The sequence below is a fragment of the Monoraphidium neglectum genome (genome assembly GCF_000611645.1).
Source record: "Monoraphidium neglectum strain SAG 48.87 unplaced genomic scaffold scaffold00877, whole genome shotgun sequence".
Classification (NCBI taxonomy): domain Eukaryota; kingdom Viridiplantae; phylum Chlorophyta; class Chlorophyceae; order Sphaeropleales; family Selenastraceae; genus Monoraphidium; species Monoraphidium neglectum.
The window spans coordinates 2002-19178 of NW_014012751.1; the positions used below are offsets into that span (position 1 = coordinate 2002).

The window sequence follows — 17177 nt, forward strand, 5'->3', positions numbered from 1 at the left end:
AGTCACGTTACGTCCCTTTTACACGGTCGAGTCAAGGCCAACCTGAGGTTGACACGCGTTGGGGCATGTCACGACCCAACACCGCTCACAAGAAACCAGACATTGCCAGGTTGCTTTCCCAGGCCTGGGATACCACCCTGTGCCGTGGAGTGTTGAGGCAAACAGGGGGCTGCGGCCTCTGCTGTTGGTCCATACATACAGAGCACCCGCCTGACAGATACCAAGTGGACAAGGGCAAGATTTCACCCACCTCAGCGGATTCTCGCACTCGGATGGATGATAGGAGGCTCCTGTCCAACTCAGACGAGGATACCGGTTGGATTTAGGACCGCCATTGCCAGGAACGCCCACCCACACAACCAAGGCGGTGTGGGATAGCAGGTGGGCGGGGGTTCACAGCTGGGCAATTCAGCAACAGAGCGCAGCAGCAACATTCAGCGCCACTCAGCGCGAGATACCGGAACCGACACGTGGTATCGGTAAGATGCCACCCACTACGCAGGTGATTCAGTGTATCGAGGGGTATTGGTGGAGCGGGTATGGGCGGGGATCCCCCAATCGCTTTGAGCTCACTGCTGCTTGCCACATCTGCCGTGTGCGGTGCCTTTGGGGGTGACCACTCCAGGCGCCCCGCGGCAATCGAACCCTCGTTGCTGCGTAAATGCTGCGACGGAGTTCACCTGTGTCTTGTACACTCGCCTCATATGCTGCATACGCCACGGCACACGAGCACCCGCGCCACTGCCAGTGTGGTGGTGCTCAGCGTGCGATCTGAGACGCCCTGTGTGCATCGCCCCAGGGCATCCCGCAATACTCATATCGAATTGGTAGCATTCTTAATATACCACGATTATGACCTTATAACCGGTGCTTTGGCGGAGCTGTCGGTTCAAGCAAATCAACACCGGGCAGCTCCAACCCAGGCCATGAAGAGCCAGCCACGGCGAGTGTCTAATAGAGTTTGAACCTTCGACATGGCAAGCACCGAACCCCGCGTTCGGTGCTGGAGCAGGGCCGGCTCCTTGTTGACAGCCGTGCTGGTGCTGCAGGCGTGCAGCGTGGGTGTCAGAGGATGGAACTGGGTGAATGGAGACGCTTTATCAGCGTTCGCTGCTGCAGCCACGGCGCCAGCCAACACGGCGGTCGAGGGCGCCTCGACCAATGTCGCAGCATCGGCGCTCGGTGCCGCTGCGGCATCCTGCGCTCTGTCACGCTGTGACGACCAGGTTGATATTATAGAGCAGTTGCTGAGCCACCTGGAGCTAGCCAAGGGGCAGAACACGCAGCTGCGAGAGGGCCTGCTGCGGGCCCGGCACCACACGCCTTTGCTGGTGGTCAACCCCCTCGGCGGGCCGCGCAACACTGAGTGGCAACTGGCATCGCTTCTGTCAGCCCTGCTGTGCGTGTGGGCGCTTACCCGCAGCGCAAGGGGACGGCGGCGGGAGCGGCAGCTGCAGCAGCTGCTGCGCGACAAGGAGGCTGCCTGGCGTCGCTGCATCGACTTTCTGGCACGATCAGCGGAGCAGACTGCTGCTGGCGCAGCGTTGCCTGAGGTCGAAGTGAACGGCCAGGTCCGCAGCGCGCGCACGGTTCATCAATCGTATGTTTCCTTTGTTGATGCACAGCTGTGCACCCCCAAGCCCATGACTGCGTGTGAGGAGGCTGGCTTTGTGCCTCTCCGAACCTTAGCCCACCCTGTTTGGTTGGGGTCCAGCTAATGGCCCACCCCTGCCTGTCACAGTCGCCGGCTTGCCGCTCGCACAACCCTCGCACTTCTGGCGCTCTGCCTCCACGCAGACCGACACGGACCAGCATCGGTGGCGCGCCCACCTGTCTGAGGCCGTCGCGGCGCGCTGCGACGGCGTCAAGCGCGCGCTCGACCAGCGCGACGGCGCGGCGATGCTCGCGGCGGCGCAGGCGCTGCAGGATGACGCCCAGGAGCAGCAGCGCGTGCGCCACGACCAGCGGGCGCGCACCCCGCTTGCCAAGTCGCCGACGCCGCGCCGGCGCGGCGCGCCGGATGCAGCTGCGGCGACTGGCGACGCCGCGGCGGCGCTGCGCGCGGAGTTGGCGGCGCTGGGGCAGCAGCAGCAGGAGGCCGAAGTCCTGCGCGCCAAGCTGGCCTCACGCGTCGCCGCGCTCAGGGAGCGCGCGGCGGAGCTTGGGGAGCTGCACTCGGAAAAGAAGGCGCTGGAGGACAAGGTGCGCCTGTGGGGGTAGCCTTTTGCCAGAAGAGGCCTGTGGCCCGGACCCAAGCATTGCCTGGGGACGTCCTGCGGTCCCAGCAGGGCCCTGCTCACACTTTTTTCGCTGATTTTGCAACCCTGACCCCCAAATGGCCTCTGATGCCGGGCAGCCCATGCGCACTGCTCCCCTCCGCCTTGCCACCCCTCAACCCCCAACCCCGCTCCCCGCACAACCAGGTGGCGTCCCTGCAGGCCGAGGTTGCAGGCTTGGATGACCTGCGGCGCGAGCACGCGTCACTCGAGGCCGCCGCGGCACGGGGGGAGGGCCTTGCCGCGCTGAACAGCGAGCTGCGCCTCGCCCTGCTGGGCGCGGACGGCGCAGCCGAGGAGCACGCACAGCTGTCGCGCGCGGCGTCAGAGGTGGAGGCGCTGATCGCGCAGAGCGGGGAGCTGCGGGAGCGGCTGCAGGATGCAGAGGGCGTGCAGGTGGGCTCAGGCAGTCGGCAAGTGTTGCGGCTTGGGCAGCGGTTTTCTGCTGGTGGTCTCCCACACCGGGTGGTAGTAATGCTGCTGCACGCTTGCCTTACTTGCTCAAAGCCGCCATATCCTGTCGTCAGTCCGCCTCTGCGCCCTACCCCACGTCTACCCTCCCAAAGGCGGAGCACGAAAGGCTGCTGGAGCAGGTGCAGGAGCTGGAGCAGCTGCGGGCAGAGAATGCCGACATGGCGGCGCTAGTGGCGCAGCTGCAGGTGCGCAAAGCATTTTCCTTCACCTTGATTCGCTCCGGTGCGTCACCCCTCCTCACCTGACCCCCTCCCACATCCACGCCCTTGGCCTCCATTTTCCTTTCCAGGTGCTGCGTCGCGAGCGGACTGAACTGGGGGAGCTGGTGCAGCAGGCTGAGGCGCTGCGCGTTGAGAACGCCGCATTGCACCGCCGCAGCGCGCGGCTCCCTATTCTGCAGGAAGAGAACGAGCGGCTCCAGGTGCGGCGTGTCTGCATGCAAGGCGTGCGTGTGTTTGTGTGTGAGGTATTGTAGCGCGCGTGTGTGCATGTGTGTGTGTGTGTGTGTGTGTGTGTGTGCTCGCGCGTGCACGCAAAGGCATGAACGCCATCTGGAGTGCTGGGCAACAAATGCCTCAGCACCGACCCTACCTTAACTATCCAGACTCTGAGCCTACATCCCCAACACCCTGCATCACTCCCCAGGCCGACGCTGGTTCTGTGGAGGACCTGCTGCGCCAGAACGCAGAGCTGCAAGCCGATGCTGATGCCGCCCAGGAGCTGCGCGAAAGGGCCACTCGCCTGCGCGAGCAGGCCCTCCGCCTGCCGGCGCTGCAGCACGAGGCGCGCGACGCGGAGCGCGACGCGCGGGAGGCCGACGCCGCGCGCGCCCGCGCGGAGCAGGCCACCGCCGCCGCGGCCGGCGCGCGGGCGCGCGCGGAGGCGCTGAGGGCCGAGGCCGCGGAGGCGCTCGCGCTCAGGCGCGAGGCGGACGAGCTCGCGCCCGCGGCGGAGGAGGCGCGCGCGGCGCGGGCGCGGGTGCAGGCGCTGCGGGCGGAGGCGGAGCGGCTGCCGGCCCTGCTGGAGGAGCTGCGCCGGGCGCAAGCAGAGGAGGAGGAGGCGCGGCAGGCGCAGTCGGCGCTGCAGCGAAAGGTGCGGCGCAAGCGGTGGTCGCGAGGCACTCGCCGCCCGTCGCTCAACGCCCGTCAGTCAATTCTTTTTGGAAAAGTGGCGGCTGGCTGCGCAGGGGTGCTGCGCGTCGCAATGCAATGATGCAAACTCTTGCAGCTGTCGCCAGGTGTGCTTCTCCCTGCCAACTCTCCAGCCTCACTGCAGCACCAAAGATCCAGCGATGAACACTGCTGCCGCTGCCGCTATCATCGCTGCTGCTGCTCCGATCTGCCAAGCAATGAAATACCTCGCCTGTTCTGCTCTCCCGCAGGCCGCGGAGGTCGAAAGCCTGCGTGCCCAGTGCGGGGCGCTGGCCGGCGCGGCCCGCGAGGCGGAGCGGCTGCGCGCCGAGGCCGACGCCCTCCGTGCCGAGGCAGGGGAGCTGCAGCAGCTGGCGCGAGACGCGGAGGACCTCAAGAGCCAGGTGCGCCGGCACGCGTCGTTCGTGTCTAGGCCTTGCTGGCGTGCGCCTGGGTGCTCCCATGCATACGGCTGTGTGTTGCTACAGGTGAGGACCGCGCCGCGATGCGGCGCGCTCGCACGTGTGCACCGCAGACCTCAAGAGTATTGAAACAGAGCCATATGTACTAGTTTTCTGATGGGTTCACCTTCCTCCTGTCGCCTCCCAGGTGTCCGCCCTGCGCGCCGCAGCCAGCGAGGCGCCGGCCCTGCAGGAGGAGGCGGAGCGCCTCGCCGCCGAGCTGCAGCAGCGGGGCGCCAGCGACGCCGCGCGGCGCGCGGCGCTCGAGGCGCAGTGGCGCGAGGTGAAAGAGCGGGGGCAGCAGCTGGAGACTGAGTATGGGCGGCTGGCGGCGATGCGGGAGGAGCAGGAGGCGGCAGCTGCGCGGGCGGGCGAGCTCCGAGAGCAGGTGGGCGGCACTTGATGAGTGCGGTTGGGCAAGGTGAAGCGGGCGCGGCTGGTGCGAAAGAAGGCCTGCAACGCGGGAGCCGCAGGTGCCGCGACCGCAACCAACATACGCAGCCCCATTACCCCACCACTCGCTTCGCTCGTACAGGTGGCGCGACTTCGGGAGGCCGCGGCCGCGCTGCCGGGCCTGCAGGAGGAGCACGACAAGCTGCTGCTGCTGGCTGACAAGGCGGCGGGGCTGCGCAGCCGCAACGCGCAGCTGAGCGAGCAGGTACGGCCCTGGGCCGTCGCGCCTGACAGCGGAGCATGCCGCCCTTGCAGCAGCAGCAGCAGCAGCAACAGCAGCAGTGTCGAGCGTGCCGCTGGCCTGAGCCATGCCGCTGAAACCCTGCAGTAACCGTCTTGTTTGATTCGTTGAGTCCATGTTTTCCCTTGCTGTGCCCACAGGCGCTGGAGCTGCCGTCCCTCAAGAAGATCCAGGGGGAGCTGAAGCAGCAGGTGCAGGAGCTGCACTGCATCAAGGAGGAGGTCGACGCGATGAAGGTGGGGGGGCAGGGCGCCAGGCTGGCCTAGAGCGCGCCGCACACCGGGGGTCGATGAGCGGCTGTTCGCCTTGCAGAGTGTAGCTGGGGTCAGTGGTTTTGCAGGGATGCCTCTGGCGCTGCGGTAGCAGGGCCGCCAGCCCTTTTCAGCTGGCCAACGGCCATCGCAACCGGCGACCGCCCATCGCCGCCGCTCCGACGCAGGCGCAGGGCCAGGACTACATGCGTGCAATCAGCGGCGCGTCCGGCTCCCAGGGCGCAGCCGCGTCGCCCCGGCCCCCGCGCGCCCCAGGCACGGCGTCTGCAAAGGAGCAGCAGCAGCAGCAACAACAACACGCGCTCTCGCAGCAAGCGCGGCAGCCGCAGGAGCAGCAGCAGCAGCAGCAGCATCGGCATAGCAGCACCGGCGACCAGCGCCAGACCACCCCCCGGCCAGCGGTCGCGCAGCCCCATGTGGCAGCCACGCCCTCCACCTCTGCTCGCACGCCCTCGCCCTCGCCCTCCGCGCACCTCGACCTCTCGTCGCTCCTCGGCGCTGCCGCGGGCGCCGCCGCGGGCGCAACGCCGGCGGCGCAGGCGCGCGCGCTCGCGGCCGGCCTGGGCGGCCTCAGCCCGAGCCTGTTGACGCCCTCGACCTTGGCCGCGATCTCCGCCGCGGGTGCGGCGGCGTGGCAGACGGGGCAGGCGGCGCCGCGCGGCTTGGCCAGCGCGGGCGCAGGCGCGGGCAGCGCGGCGCCGGGGTCGCCGAGCGGCAACCTGGCGGCGATCCGTGCAAAGCTGCAGGTGTGGGGCTGGCCAACAATAATCCCCTCTTTCTCACCATCCGCTTCCGCCAGTCACGCAACCCCTGCCACATCCCGCCCACGGGTGCACGCACGGTCTCGCGCCTGTTGCACTTCCAAGTGGTTGTCGGCCCCAAAACACCGCTGCCCAGGTGCTGAAAGACCAGCTGGCCTCCAAAATGGCGACGGCCAGCACCGAGAAGCGCGCCAAGATCGAGGCGCAGCTCGCGCGGTTGGAGAAGAACCTCGCATACGTGGAAGAGCAGCGGGTGGGTGGCGCGGGGCGCGGGGCGCGGCGCCGTGCGCGGGGGGCGGGCCCCGGCTGGGCAGGAGCGGGGAGCGGCGGCAAGCTCCTCTGCGGCCTGACAGCTGGCAGCGCGGTTTGTGGGAAGTGGCCGGTTTCTGTGATGCCGCGGGGTCCCGTGTGCGCGCCGCAGTGGTCGCGTCGCGCTGGCCCCTAATTGCCCACTGCCCCCCAGGGGCTTGCCCAGCAGGCCATCCGCTACAGCATGGCGTCGATCACAAGCCCGAGCGCAAGCAGCGCCAGCGGCGGCGCGCCCGCCGCGTCCACGCCGCGCGCGTCGGCGGCCAGCAGCCGTCTGCAGAGCCACTATTCGGCGTCGGGCTCCAATTCGACGCCTGCGGCGGCGGTGGCGGCGGCGGCGGCGGGAGCAGGCGCGTCCGGCGCGGGGGCTGCGGGCGTGACGCCTGTGGGCAGCAGGGGCGGCTCGCGGCGAACCAGCGACGCGGCCGGCGGCGGCGGGGGCAACGGGACGCCGTATTACACGCCTCCCGCGCCGCAGCACCAGCGGTCGTGGGGCAGCAGCCGCGGCGGCGGCGGCGGCGGCGGGGCCGGCGAGTAGGGGGTCGCAGCTCCCCCTACCTTCGGCCGCGCCTGGCGTAAGCCTTGGCGCACTCGCACACAGATGTGACTCACTACGGGCAGAGGGCGCTGCAGTCCTATTTCAAGTGACCGACAGACTGGGTCCAGGAGCCCACCCCTACACCTTACTATGACTACCTATGACGAGTCGCATGCACTGGGGCTATCCACCTGGTTTTTGCCACTGCACTTGTCACAGGAGGTGCGGCGCCCCGGCATGGGCGCCGCCGGTGGGGCGCCCCGGCATGGGCGCCGCCGGTGGGGCGCGCTGACATCAGCAGCGCTGTGGACCCCCTCCCATATACTTGCGCGTCGCGCGCTCCCGTTGATTCACCCTTTTGGGGTACGAAGCTTTATGACGCGCCAAGGCCCAGCACCCATGCTTGCCCTGGTGCCCACATGGGTCTGTTTCGGGGCTGCTGCAGCCTGCAGCGGCAGCCACGGCGATGGCGTAAACGCCAGAGTGCCGACGTACGCCTGTATCAAGCACCCTCACTCTTACCAAATGGGTAATCCCAGCTAGAGCAATGCTGCCGTTGTGCGTTTGGGGTGGTAGACCGCCCCAACGGTTGACCTGGCCAGGACATACGTGGCACAACAGGTTGACCGTTGGCCTATTGGTTCCTGATGTCATTCCTGATGTCAGCTACGCTTGCATATGCAAGCGATTATATCTGATGCAGTCGTGAAGTGTACTTGTCCATACACACGGCTGCGAACGCCGCAGTGCACGGGCGCCCGCCGCTGAGCGCAACCGGTGAGATCATCAGCGAGCGCGCTCGGGCTTGCTGCAGCCAAGTCACTGATTACAGCGCATAACTAGCATTAGAATGTATTTGCAAGTCGTTATGAGTGGGCCTTGGTCGCGCAGGAGCAAGAATGCCAGCGGCCACGAAGGCCGCCCAGCAACACCCAAATGCCTGTGGCCCGTCTGCCACGCCCTCTCTAGCCACAGCTCAGGTTAAAATCCTGCCGGTTGATTACCCGGTTTGGTCCTGCAGCTAAAGCCAAGATGCCTTCCGCCACCAAGCTCGAGAAGAAGGAGGCGGTGCGTGGCTGGGGCGACCGCCAAAGTCTTGAGAAAGAGTTTATGAACATGGATCACTGGCGTCTCACCCCACACATGCCTTGCGCTACCTCCACAGTACCACGCCCGCCTCTGCGATTACCTGGACACCTACGAGAAGGCGTTCATCGTCCATGCTGACAATGTGGGCTCCAAGCAGTTCTCCGACATCCGCGCGGTGAGGCTCTTTGGACCGATGGGTGCGGCGGTGCGGCGGCTTGCTGCGCAGCAGCAGCGGTGTTGCGTGGCGCGCAGTGCGTTGCAGCGTGCTCACCTCACCGGCAGTGCAGGCTGTTTGACGACGCTGCAGCCTGTCTTGCCAGCCGTGCACTGAAGCGGTGTGGTGACCTCATGGCAAAGTGCTGGCCGCAGCTGGCAGCCAGTGATCAAGGGAGTGCCGTGATGGCAGGCACCCGTAGCATCGATGGCTCACTGCAGCGCTGCTGGGCCAGTCTCTGGCACGCGTACAGAGGGGCCCCTTGTGCGCCCGGACGGGGCCTGCAGCTGTCGCGCTCGATCGCGCCACCTGCCCAGCTGTGACCTAGCCCCTTTGCAGCGGCGCGCCCCAGCCTGACCCGAGTCGACCCCGCTGCCGCCGCGCCCCCCAGGCGCTGCGCCCGGAGAGCCTCATCCTGATGGGCAAGAACACGATGATGAAGCGCTCCATCCGCCTCTACTGCGAGGAGAAGGAGGACGACAGGTGGGCGCCGCTGCTGGATGAGCTGGTCGGCAACGTCGGCATCATCTTCACCAAGGCCGACCTCGCCTCGGTGAGCCCCGGGGCGGCCGGCGCGGCCAGGAGTGGTGGCATGCCGCTGACTCTGCTGGGGGGCCTGCGCTGCCGCGGCTCCTTAGCAGTGCGCAGCACGGCAAGGCGGCAGCTGCGCGCGGCAGCGGGCGCCGCGGCGGGCGCGCCAGGATGACGCGCGCATGTACTGCCCGCTGATGACCTCTTCGGCTGCTCTGCGCTGCCACCCTTCACCAACCCGGTGAGCCCCCCTCTCTCCCTCCCCCAAAAACCCCAGGTCAAGGACGAGATCGCCAAGTACAAGGTCGGCGCGCCCGCGCGCGTGGGCCTCGTCGCCCCCAACGACGTGACCATCCCCGGTGGCGGCACCGGCATGGACCCCTCCCAGACGTCCTTCTTCCAGGCCCTCAACATCGCCACCAAGATTAACAAGGGTACGATCGACATCGTGAACGACGTGCACCTGATCAAGGCCGGCGACAAGGTCGGCGCCTCCGAGGCGGCGCTGCTGGGCAAGCTGGGCATCAAGCCCTTCAAGTACGGCCTGGAGATCCTCAAGGTGTACGAGAACGGCTCGCTCTTCGACGCCGCCGTGCTGTCCATCACCGACGAGGCGCTGCTCGGCAGCGCGGCGGCGGCGCTGGCCAACGTGGCGGCGCTGTCGCTGGCGGCCAACTACCCCACGCTCGCGTCGATCCCGCACAGCGTGGTCAACGGCTACAAGAACGTGCTGGCCATCGCCGTGGAGACCGATTACTCGTTCCCCCTGGCCGACAAGGTGCGCGCGGGGCGCGCGGGGGCGCGTGGTGTTTTTTGGGGGGTGCGCATGCTGCCTCTGAACCGAACAGTGGTTTGGGCAGGCGCGCAGTTGCGCTCAACAGGGGCGCGCCTGCCGCGCGCTCGATTTGCCTCGGAAGCGGGCGACGATCAAAGGTACTTCTCTCGCACATTTTTCTCTGGAGGATAAGCAACCGAGAACATGGTGGCATCTGTACACTCATCCGCGTCTGTTGCCGTCGCCCCTCCACCCTAGGTCAAGGCCTACCTCGCCGACCCCAGCGCCTTCGCGTCCGCCGCGCCCGCCGCGTCGGGCGAGCCCGCCGCCGCGGCGCCCGCCAAGAAGGAGGAGCCGTCCGAGGAGGAGGAGGAGGACATGGGCTTCTCCCTCTTCGACTAGACGCCCCCGCAGCTCGGCATGGCCAGGGCCTGGCGGAGCGCGCGGTCTGCAGGGCTGGCGAGAAGCGGCGCTTCAGCTCTGCGCGGCGTCAGAGGGGAAGGCCTGCGTCCTCCATCATCATGCGTGTTTGCGCCTAAAATGGATGACCTTGCTGTGCAGTGCTGCAGCTTCTGCCGGTGTGCTGGCGGACGGCTGCTGGGCTGTAACGCGTTGTCTGCAATATTGAGACCGCCAGTAACGGCTCTTGCGGGAACCAGGGTGCAGTGGAGATCCCAAGTGACATCAAAGACATTGGGCCTAAATTTGACATCGGCAGTAGCAGCCACTTGGCTCCCAGCTGCTGACTGTCTTGATGTGGCTATCAGCCGCACACTCGGGCCTGGGTGGGCATGTGCAGTGCACCATGGAGATGTGCAGAACCACCGCTGTGCGCAAAACGGCGGCCTGACAGCTGCAGCGCTGGAGTGTCTGGAGCCAACACAGCAGCTCGATCTCATGAGTATTGACAAGACACAAGTATTTGATCGGTGCTTCGCTGCCGAACATCGATCTGTGTCACAAACAATTCGCAACGTACCGTGCGGAGGCAAGGTCTGCTACGTGTATTTTAACTACTCTAGTAATCGCATTATAAGGGCAGCCGCCTCGATCAGCGCGTTTGCATCGCAAGCGCGGCACACCTCGCGCAGACCGACCTGGCGCTGCGGCTATGGGGGCGTCCAGCAGCACGATCAAGGATACGATACACGCGACCTTCAACAGGGTCGATGTTGGCAAGAAAGGCTACTTGGTGCGCAGGCGCAGGTCTTATGATAACGCATCCTCAACCCAGCAGGAGGCTCCACAAGCCCCCTGTTCGGCATGCTGCCGTTGGCTCTTTTGAAACGTTGACAGGTCACACGCGTCTCCCCTTCCGCCATGATCCATATGCACAGACCCTCAAGGAGGTCCTCCGGCTACCGCACATCTGGGGCATCGACCCTGGCCACCTCGGCGTGCTCTTCGCCACCGACAGGCGCGCAGCACCCTTCCAGCTGCCAGCCAGTGACCTGCCCAATGCTGCCTGCAGCCGCATTTTGCATGCTTCCTTCTTAAAACCCTCCTAATTTCTGTCAATCTCTGGACACGCATAATCTCACACCCGTTGCACTTCCAGGGACCACAACGGCCTGATCACATTGGACGAGGCCCTCTCCTTCGCCAAGCACGCCGCGGGGCTCAGCCGCGGCCTCAAGGCGCGAGACACGCTGACCGCGGGCGCCCTCACGCAGGGCCACTGCAGCCTGGCGATGTGGCGCGCGCTGCAGCAGCCGGGCGGGCGGCGCGTGTTTGTGGAGTGGGTGGTGCAGCTGATCACGCACGGCACGGAGGCGGCGCCGGCGGCTGGGTGGGACGTGCCGTGCGTGGGGGCGGCGGCGGTCAAAAACCTGTACCAGCTTTTTGACATGGAGGTGCGCGTGATTTAGGGGGTTTGTGGTCATTGGGATCCAGGCGTGCCTGCCGTGGCTTAGCTGGCTTTGTTAGCAGCATCCATCGCAGCGCCGCCCAGCCCTACGCTGAACGCAGTAGGCGGAGCCAGATGTGCGTGTGCGCGCGCGCGCGCGCGTGTGTGTGTGTGTTCGCGTGTGTGTGTGTTCACACCTCCTGAGTGTTCCCAGCATACTCGCTACCGCGGCCCCCCTTGCCCCACCCCGCTCGGCGCCGCAGCGCCGCCAAGGGCTGCTTCTAGAGGAGTTTTCGGGAATGCTGCTGTCAGCGGCAGCGGAGCAGGGACTGCAGCGCGTGGTTGAGCACGAACCCAGCGAAGCCAGCAGCGGCGGCGCCATAGAGGAGGGCGACAGCGAAAGGGACGATGGCGCCGCGAGCGAAGGAGGCGGCAGCGAGGCCGCCGCGGGGGCTGCGTCGGACACGGGCTGCAGCTCTGACGGGGAGGCGCGGAGCAGTCGCGGGGCCGTGGTCGGCACGGAAGGAGGCTGGGGCCAGCAGCCGCAGGGCAGCGCCCTAGGCTTGTCCGCGGAAGCCGATCGCGTGCCTCCAGCCAGCGACGGCGACCCGCGCGAAGCGCGCACGCCGCTGCCGCCTGTGCCGCTAGACGTGGTGGAAGGGTTTTTGGACGGGGCTTTTGATGGCATGGGGGGCGTGGTGGACTCCATAGTGGACGCGTCCGAGCTGGCAGAGGCACTGGGGGACAGCGGCGGCGCACCTGAGGCGGCGGCAGCCCCGCCGTTTGCGCTGCGTATGCCAGCGCTGGCATGACGCGAGCGCATGCAGCAGGGTGGGGATTTGTCGCGCTCCCTTCCCCCATGCCAGCCATTGAGCAAATGGTGAGGTCTGTCAAGGATGCATGATAGAAGCAGCGTGCGTGTGCGTCTTTTTCTGCTGTCGTAATCGTATGGGGCCTGCACTCGTTCCCTGCAATGTGGTGTGTGCAGGCGCGGTACAAGACATGTAGTGCATACCAGCCAATGAGCACACCACATCCCCCAAGCTTCGTGGTGCTCCATGTCATGTCACGGTCAATCAAGGCCAGAACATCGTTTCAGGCAACTGCCAGGTACATGATGCGGTGTGAACAATCATCGATGACGTCACCCACGCGAATCCTCTCATTCAACGTCGTGTCCATCACCTGCGGTGGAATGTCACTATCATATTGCAATAGGCCCTGCTATCTCAACGTGTTCGTGTCCCTTCTAGTCACCAGGGCCCCCGTGATCTGACTGAGGGGTGCCCGCCGGGAGCCATGAGCAACGGCCTCAGCCTGCGAAAATACTATGCACCCCCAGTCCTAGCACAGGATTGGCACGATGATCAGGACGACAGGAGTTCAACATGGACCGAGGTATCGCCTTGCGGACACAGCCTGGGGCAGCGAAGAACCTAGGGCAGCGAGGGCGCAGGCCCTCCGCCGTCGCATCTCAACATGCATGTGCCAATGGAGACACTGCGACGCATAGAGATACCTCCTGCTGTACTCCTTCGTATCTGCTTTTGTGTACACATCTGCGTTGGCCGTGCCTTTGGCACGTGCATGGGCCCTGGTTCAACCCGTCAGCAGCATGCTCATCCCACGCAATAGTGTGCGCCCCTCCACCTCCTGCCCCCACCACCGTGCAAACCAGCTCTTTTTTGACCTGTTCTTGGTGGCGGCCGTGTCGGCGGTGGTGCACATATTTGTGGACGACCCCACCTGGCGCGGGGCGGGCCGCTTCCTGCTGTACCTGGGGCTCTTCCATTTCTCCTGGACTTCCAGCACGGTGGGGCGGCGGCTGGGAAGGGCATTGGAATCACAAAGCAAATAGGTGCTTGCAGATCGATAGCGGCATTGTGTTGCTGGGGAGAGTGTGGAGAGGAGGCATACGAGAGAGTAGAGCAGGGACGGGATGACTACCCTCTGCAAACGTCCCGACATACATGCCAGTTGAATCCCTCCTCCGCCTCTGCATCGCCCGCAGCACATCATGACCCGTATACACACCAGCGGCCTGGTATTTGACATCGCACGGCTGCTGCGGCACCTTGGGGTTCTGGGCATGACGCTGGGGGCGCAGGATTTCGAGGGCGACCGGCGGCTCTTCGCGGCCTGTTACCTCCTGGTGGGCCGGCGGGCCATCTCATTGTGCTGCATGCCCCCCCTCAATTAATGTGCTGCCGAAGATGAGCAACAACCAACATGCGCGCGTGCGTACATGTGTGTGTGCGTGCTGTTTTTGGCCTTTGCTACCCATGCTGACTCATTTCCGTGGCGCTGGCAACATGTTTGGATGGTTCGTTGCTCGCGCACACCAAAGCCCGTTTGGCGCCGTCCTCCTGAAACACTCAAAAGCAGCATATATGCTGATACACAGCAAGCATGCACACTCATGCCTGACATCCATGCCACGGCCAGCTCGCACACACCTATGTACAAGCCCGCGGGCAGTCACCCGCGCGCACATGCACACACTCTCTTGCAGACAGATGCATGAACTGCGCGTTGCACGCGCACGCGCATGCACGGCCGCACTCACACACACACATGCGTTTTTGCTCGCAAACAGATCCGTGTCGTGTCTGTCAGCCTGTTCATCGTCACCTGGGCCAGCATCCCGAGGGCGCGTGCGTATGCGGTCGTCACGGGCGGCATGCACTTTGCCATGGTGCGCGGGAGGGGTTCGCCGCGCTTGCAGAGATCTGGCAAATCTTTGGGCTGCGACCGACCGCTGCCGCCGCCAATCAGCAGAACATCACGCAGAGACAGGCAAGCCGTCGTGCCACACGATGGCTGGTGCCGAAACCTGAACCAACTGCCCTACCTGCTGACCACTTGCGTGTCACGCTGCGAGCCGGCCCGTGGTGAAATATACAGCTGAGCAGCCACGCCAGCGGGTGAAGCGCTGCAGCAGCAGCTCGGCGTGCGAGGTTTGGGACCCCTACCTCAAACAGCTCGCGCAGTCGGTGTTGGTACAGCTGTCCTTCCGGCACCTCGCCGTCCGACCGAACGTCGCCTGTGCGCAACCTGTGCCGGCGGTGCTCGCAGGGCGCCCTGGCCGTCCTGGACCTGGCGTGCGCCTCCTTCTTTGACGACCCCCTCGCCGCGCACACGGCCATCTTTGGCTGCATCCTGCTGCTGGAGGCCGCCGTGCCGGCGGTGGTGACGGCGGTGCCGGCCGCGCACCTGCCGCTGCACGTGGAGCACGTGGACGAGCGCCTGGGTGCGTGGTGTCAGTGGCTGATGAGGCCTGAGCTGCACCACAGGGCGCCTGAGCACGCGGGCGACTCTCTAAGACGGGCTGCCGCCAGCCGTATTGGGGCGATGCTCGCAGCAGCTGGCCAGTCCAACCGCCACTGCCTGATTCTGCTGTGTCATCCACAAGTCAGTCCAGGGGACGCGTTGCTTGGCGTGCCTCAAGTCTGTCCCTGGGTTGCACGCTGTCAGATGCGCTGCAGCACCGCACCCACCCTCCCATCCTCTCACCCACCCACCCATTTACCCTCCCAACGACCCACCTTCTGAACTCCTCACCTTCCAGGCCTGCTCCAGATCATTTACCTGGGAGAGTCCATCGTGGCCCTGGGCACCACCCCCCTCAGCCAGAAAGGACCCGGGCTGCAGGCGAGCTCAGGGAACGAATGCCGCGCGCCGCATGAGGCCGCAGGCGGCGGCTGCAGGGATTGCTCAAACACAGCCCCGCCGGGTCAGTCCAGCACTGCTTCGCCACAGCGCGCAACTGTGCAGCGCGCTTGTATGTGCAGGTTGCAAGCCCCGCGACCCAGCCACCTGCTTCTCCCCCCAACGCTCGGCCACCCTGCCCACCTGCCCACCTGCCCACCTGGTTCACGTCTGCTGCCCCCCGCCCCACCGACCCCACCCCAGCGCCGCCTGCGCGCACCAAAAACTCTCCTCTGCGCCAGGTGTTGGGTGTCGCCCTGGGCGCATTTGTGGTGTGGGCGCTATTCATGAGCATATACCATTTGGAAGCAGACCAAGAGACACACGCGCTCAGACAGGTGCGCCACGCCGCACCGTTCAGCGCTGCCGCCGTCCGCCGTCGCGCCGCACGCCTGCCGCGCTTGCACGCAGAGCCATGGCCCTGCGGTGGCCTGCGGCGCAGGTGCGCCGCCCGCACGTGATGAGCGTGGGCCCCAGCTGCGTCCCGCCGCGCGGTGCACGATTCTGCCCTCTAGCACAGCGCGCCCAGCCGCCGCCGGCCGCGTGAACAACTTTGCGTGGCGTGCAGGGCAAGTTGCGCGGGCTGGCTTTTCAGTACCTCCATTTCCTGTTGGGCTGCGCCCTCAACGCGGCCGGCGCGGGCGTGCTGATGGCGCTGCAGTCGTACGGCGGCAAAGAGGAGAAGTGCGGCGGCACCCTCGGCAGCAAGGACGGGGTCTATGAGCCGCACGTGAGCGCCGGCTGGGTTGACCCGCAGGGAGAGCGCGGCCGGCCTGTGGCAGGGCCGCGGCAAGGTTGTGGCGGGCGCAGGTGCAGGTGCACGCCAGGCGAGAAGGCAGCGGCTCTTTGACGCGTGCAAGGGGTTTGGTGGGGGGATGGCCGGCGGCGGCGCCGGCGGCGGTGCCTGGAGCTGGCACGCCCCGCGCAGCATGACAACACCTGCGCTTTTTGCGCTGTGCTCATCCCTTGCCGCCAGGTTGCGTGGACCATGTGCATCAGCTATGGCGCAGCGCTGCACCTGATTTGCCTGGTGCGCGGCACCCACTACCTGCCCCTGCACCGGCGGCGGCGGCCGCGGCGCCGCAGCGGCGGCAGCGACAGCGGCAGCAGCAGCGGCCGCGGCAGTGGTCACGGCAGTCCGAGGGGTGGCGGCGGCGGCGGCGGCGGCGGCGGCGGCGGCGCGGCTGCGCTGGACGGGGCTGTGCCGGTCCTCAAAGACCTGTCGAAGGCTGATGCTGGGGCCGCCCACAAGGTGCACAACCGGCTCGTGGCCTGGTGAGAGGGCCTGCTGCCGGGGGCGGAGCCACTGGATTCCCTTGCTTCCGCCCAGTGGGGCCAACGAACATGGTTTGCAACTGAACATTGGGCTCGTCATGCGGCGGTCTTGGGCTGCCCTCGGCCATGATTCTGATTCTTAGGGGGGCTCCGACGTCCTCGCAGGAGCGGCCTTGATCGCAGCCAGATCCACGAGGCTGCGCCTTGAGCCGTGCATGGGCAGGCGGGGCTGGCAGTGGTGCAGCGGCAGTACGCTGTCACGCGCCTTGTTGCTGATGCGACCACGCGTGTCTGTCGCCCCACCCCCCTCCCCCTGTGCAGGCTGATGTTTGCGGCCCTCTGGCCCTGCGTCGCGTATTTTCTGCCGCTGGCCGCCAACCCGCCCTATCACAGTGAGCAGCCCGGCGCGAAGCGCCTGCGGCGCGCACGGCACGGCACGCTGCAAGATGGTGTGGCGCAGCGCGCGCCATCGGCCACTTCTTGCAAAGCCGCGCGCCCCGCGCCGCAGCCAGCGGTGGGCGCCGTGTCGCCTCGTCCCGCCGAAAAGCAAAGAGGTCCTCATACTGTCTGCACCGTGCTGCACAGCGCCTGGTCTGCCGCCTGGTACCCCACTCAATCAGATGTCCGCCATATTTGCCGGTCTGCCTGCGCAGGCGCGCGGCTCACGACAACTGGCCTGCTCGGCTGCCTGGCGGCCCACGCGGCCGTGTTTGTGCTGATCGAGACGGGATTCACTCACTCGGTGGCGGCGGAAGTGGAGGAGGTGGAGGACAGGGAGGGGGATGGCGGCGTGGAGGGCGGAGCGGGGCGCGGCGGGGCCGGGT

At 66.4% G+C, this 17177-nt stretch overlaps 4 protein-coding genes across 4 annotated transcripts; all 4 read left to right on the plus strand.

Moving 5' to 3' along the window:
* Positions 1–484: 484 nt before the first annotated feature.
* Positions 485–6915, plus strand: MNEG_5746 (hypothetical protein; the record flags this gene model as incomplete). Its single annotated transcript, XM_014045775.1, has 14 exons — positions 485–502; positions 1227–1571; positions 1798–2202; positions 2424–2672; positions 2843–2935; positions 3040–3171; positions 3396–3842; positions 4132–4284; positions 4490–4729; positions 4877–4999; positions 5176–5271; positions 5475–6053; positions 6205–6321; positions 6532–6915. The coding sequence occupies 14 exons, from the start codon at positions 485–487 to the stop codon at positions 6913–6915; spliced, it is 3381 nt and encodes a 1126-aa protein (XP_013901229.1).
* A 1032-nt stretch (positions 6916–7947) lies between these two features.
* On the plus strand, positions 7948–9926 carry MNEG_5747 (60S acidic ribosomal protein P0; the record flags this gene model as incomplete). The annotated part of the gene is made up of 5 exons (XM_014045776.1): positions 7948–7983; positions 8081–8179; positions 8610–8771; positions 9027–9527; positions 9783–9926. The coding sequence occupies 5 exons, from the start codon at positions 7948–7950 to the stop codon at positions 9924–9926; spliced, it is 942 nt and encodes a 313-aa protein (XP_013901230.1).
* Positions 9927–10693: 767 nt separating this feature from the next.
* MNEG_5748 (hypothetical protein) lies at positions 10694–11392 on the plus strand (the record flags this gene model as incomplete). Its single annotated transcript, XM_014045777.1, has 2 exons — positions 10694–10716; positions 11083–11392. 2 exons carry the CDS (start codon positions 10694–10696, stop codon positions 11390–11392), a joined length of 333 nt encoding a protein of 110 aa, XP_013901231.1.
* A 1593-nt stretch (positions 11393–12985) lies between these two features.
* On the plus strand, positions 12986–16357 carry MNEG_5749 (hypothetical protein; the record flags this gene model as incomplete). Its single annotated transcript, XM_014045778.1, has 8 exons — positions 12986–13183; positions 13382–13522; positions 13967–14065; positions 14446–14620; positions 14939–15103; positions 15283–15320; positions 15647–15808; positions 16055–16357. 8 exons carry the CDS (start codon positions 12986–12988, stop codon positions 16355–16357), a joined length of 1281 nt encoding a protein of 426 aa, XP_013901232.1.
* Positions 16358–17177: the final 820 nt, after the last annotated feature.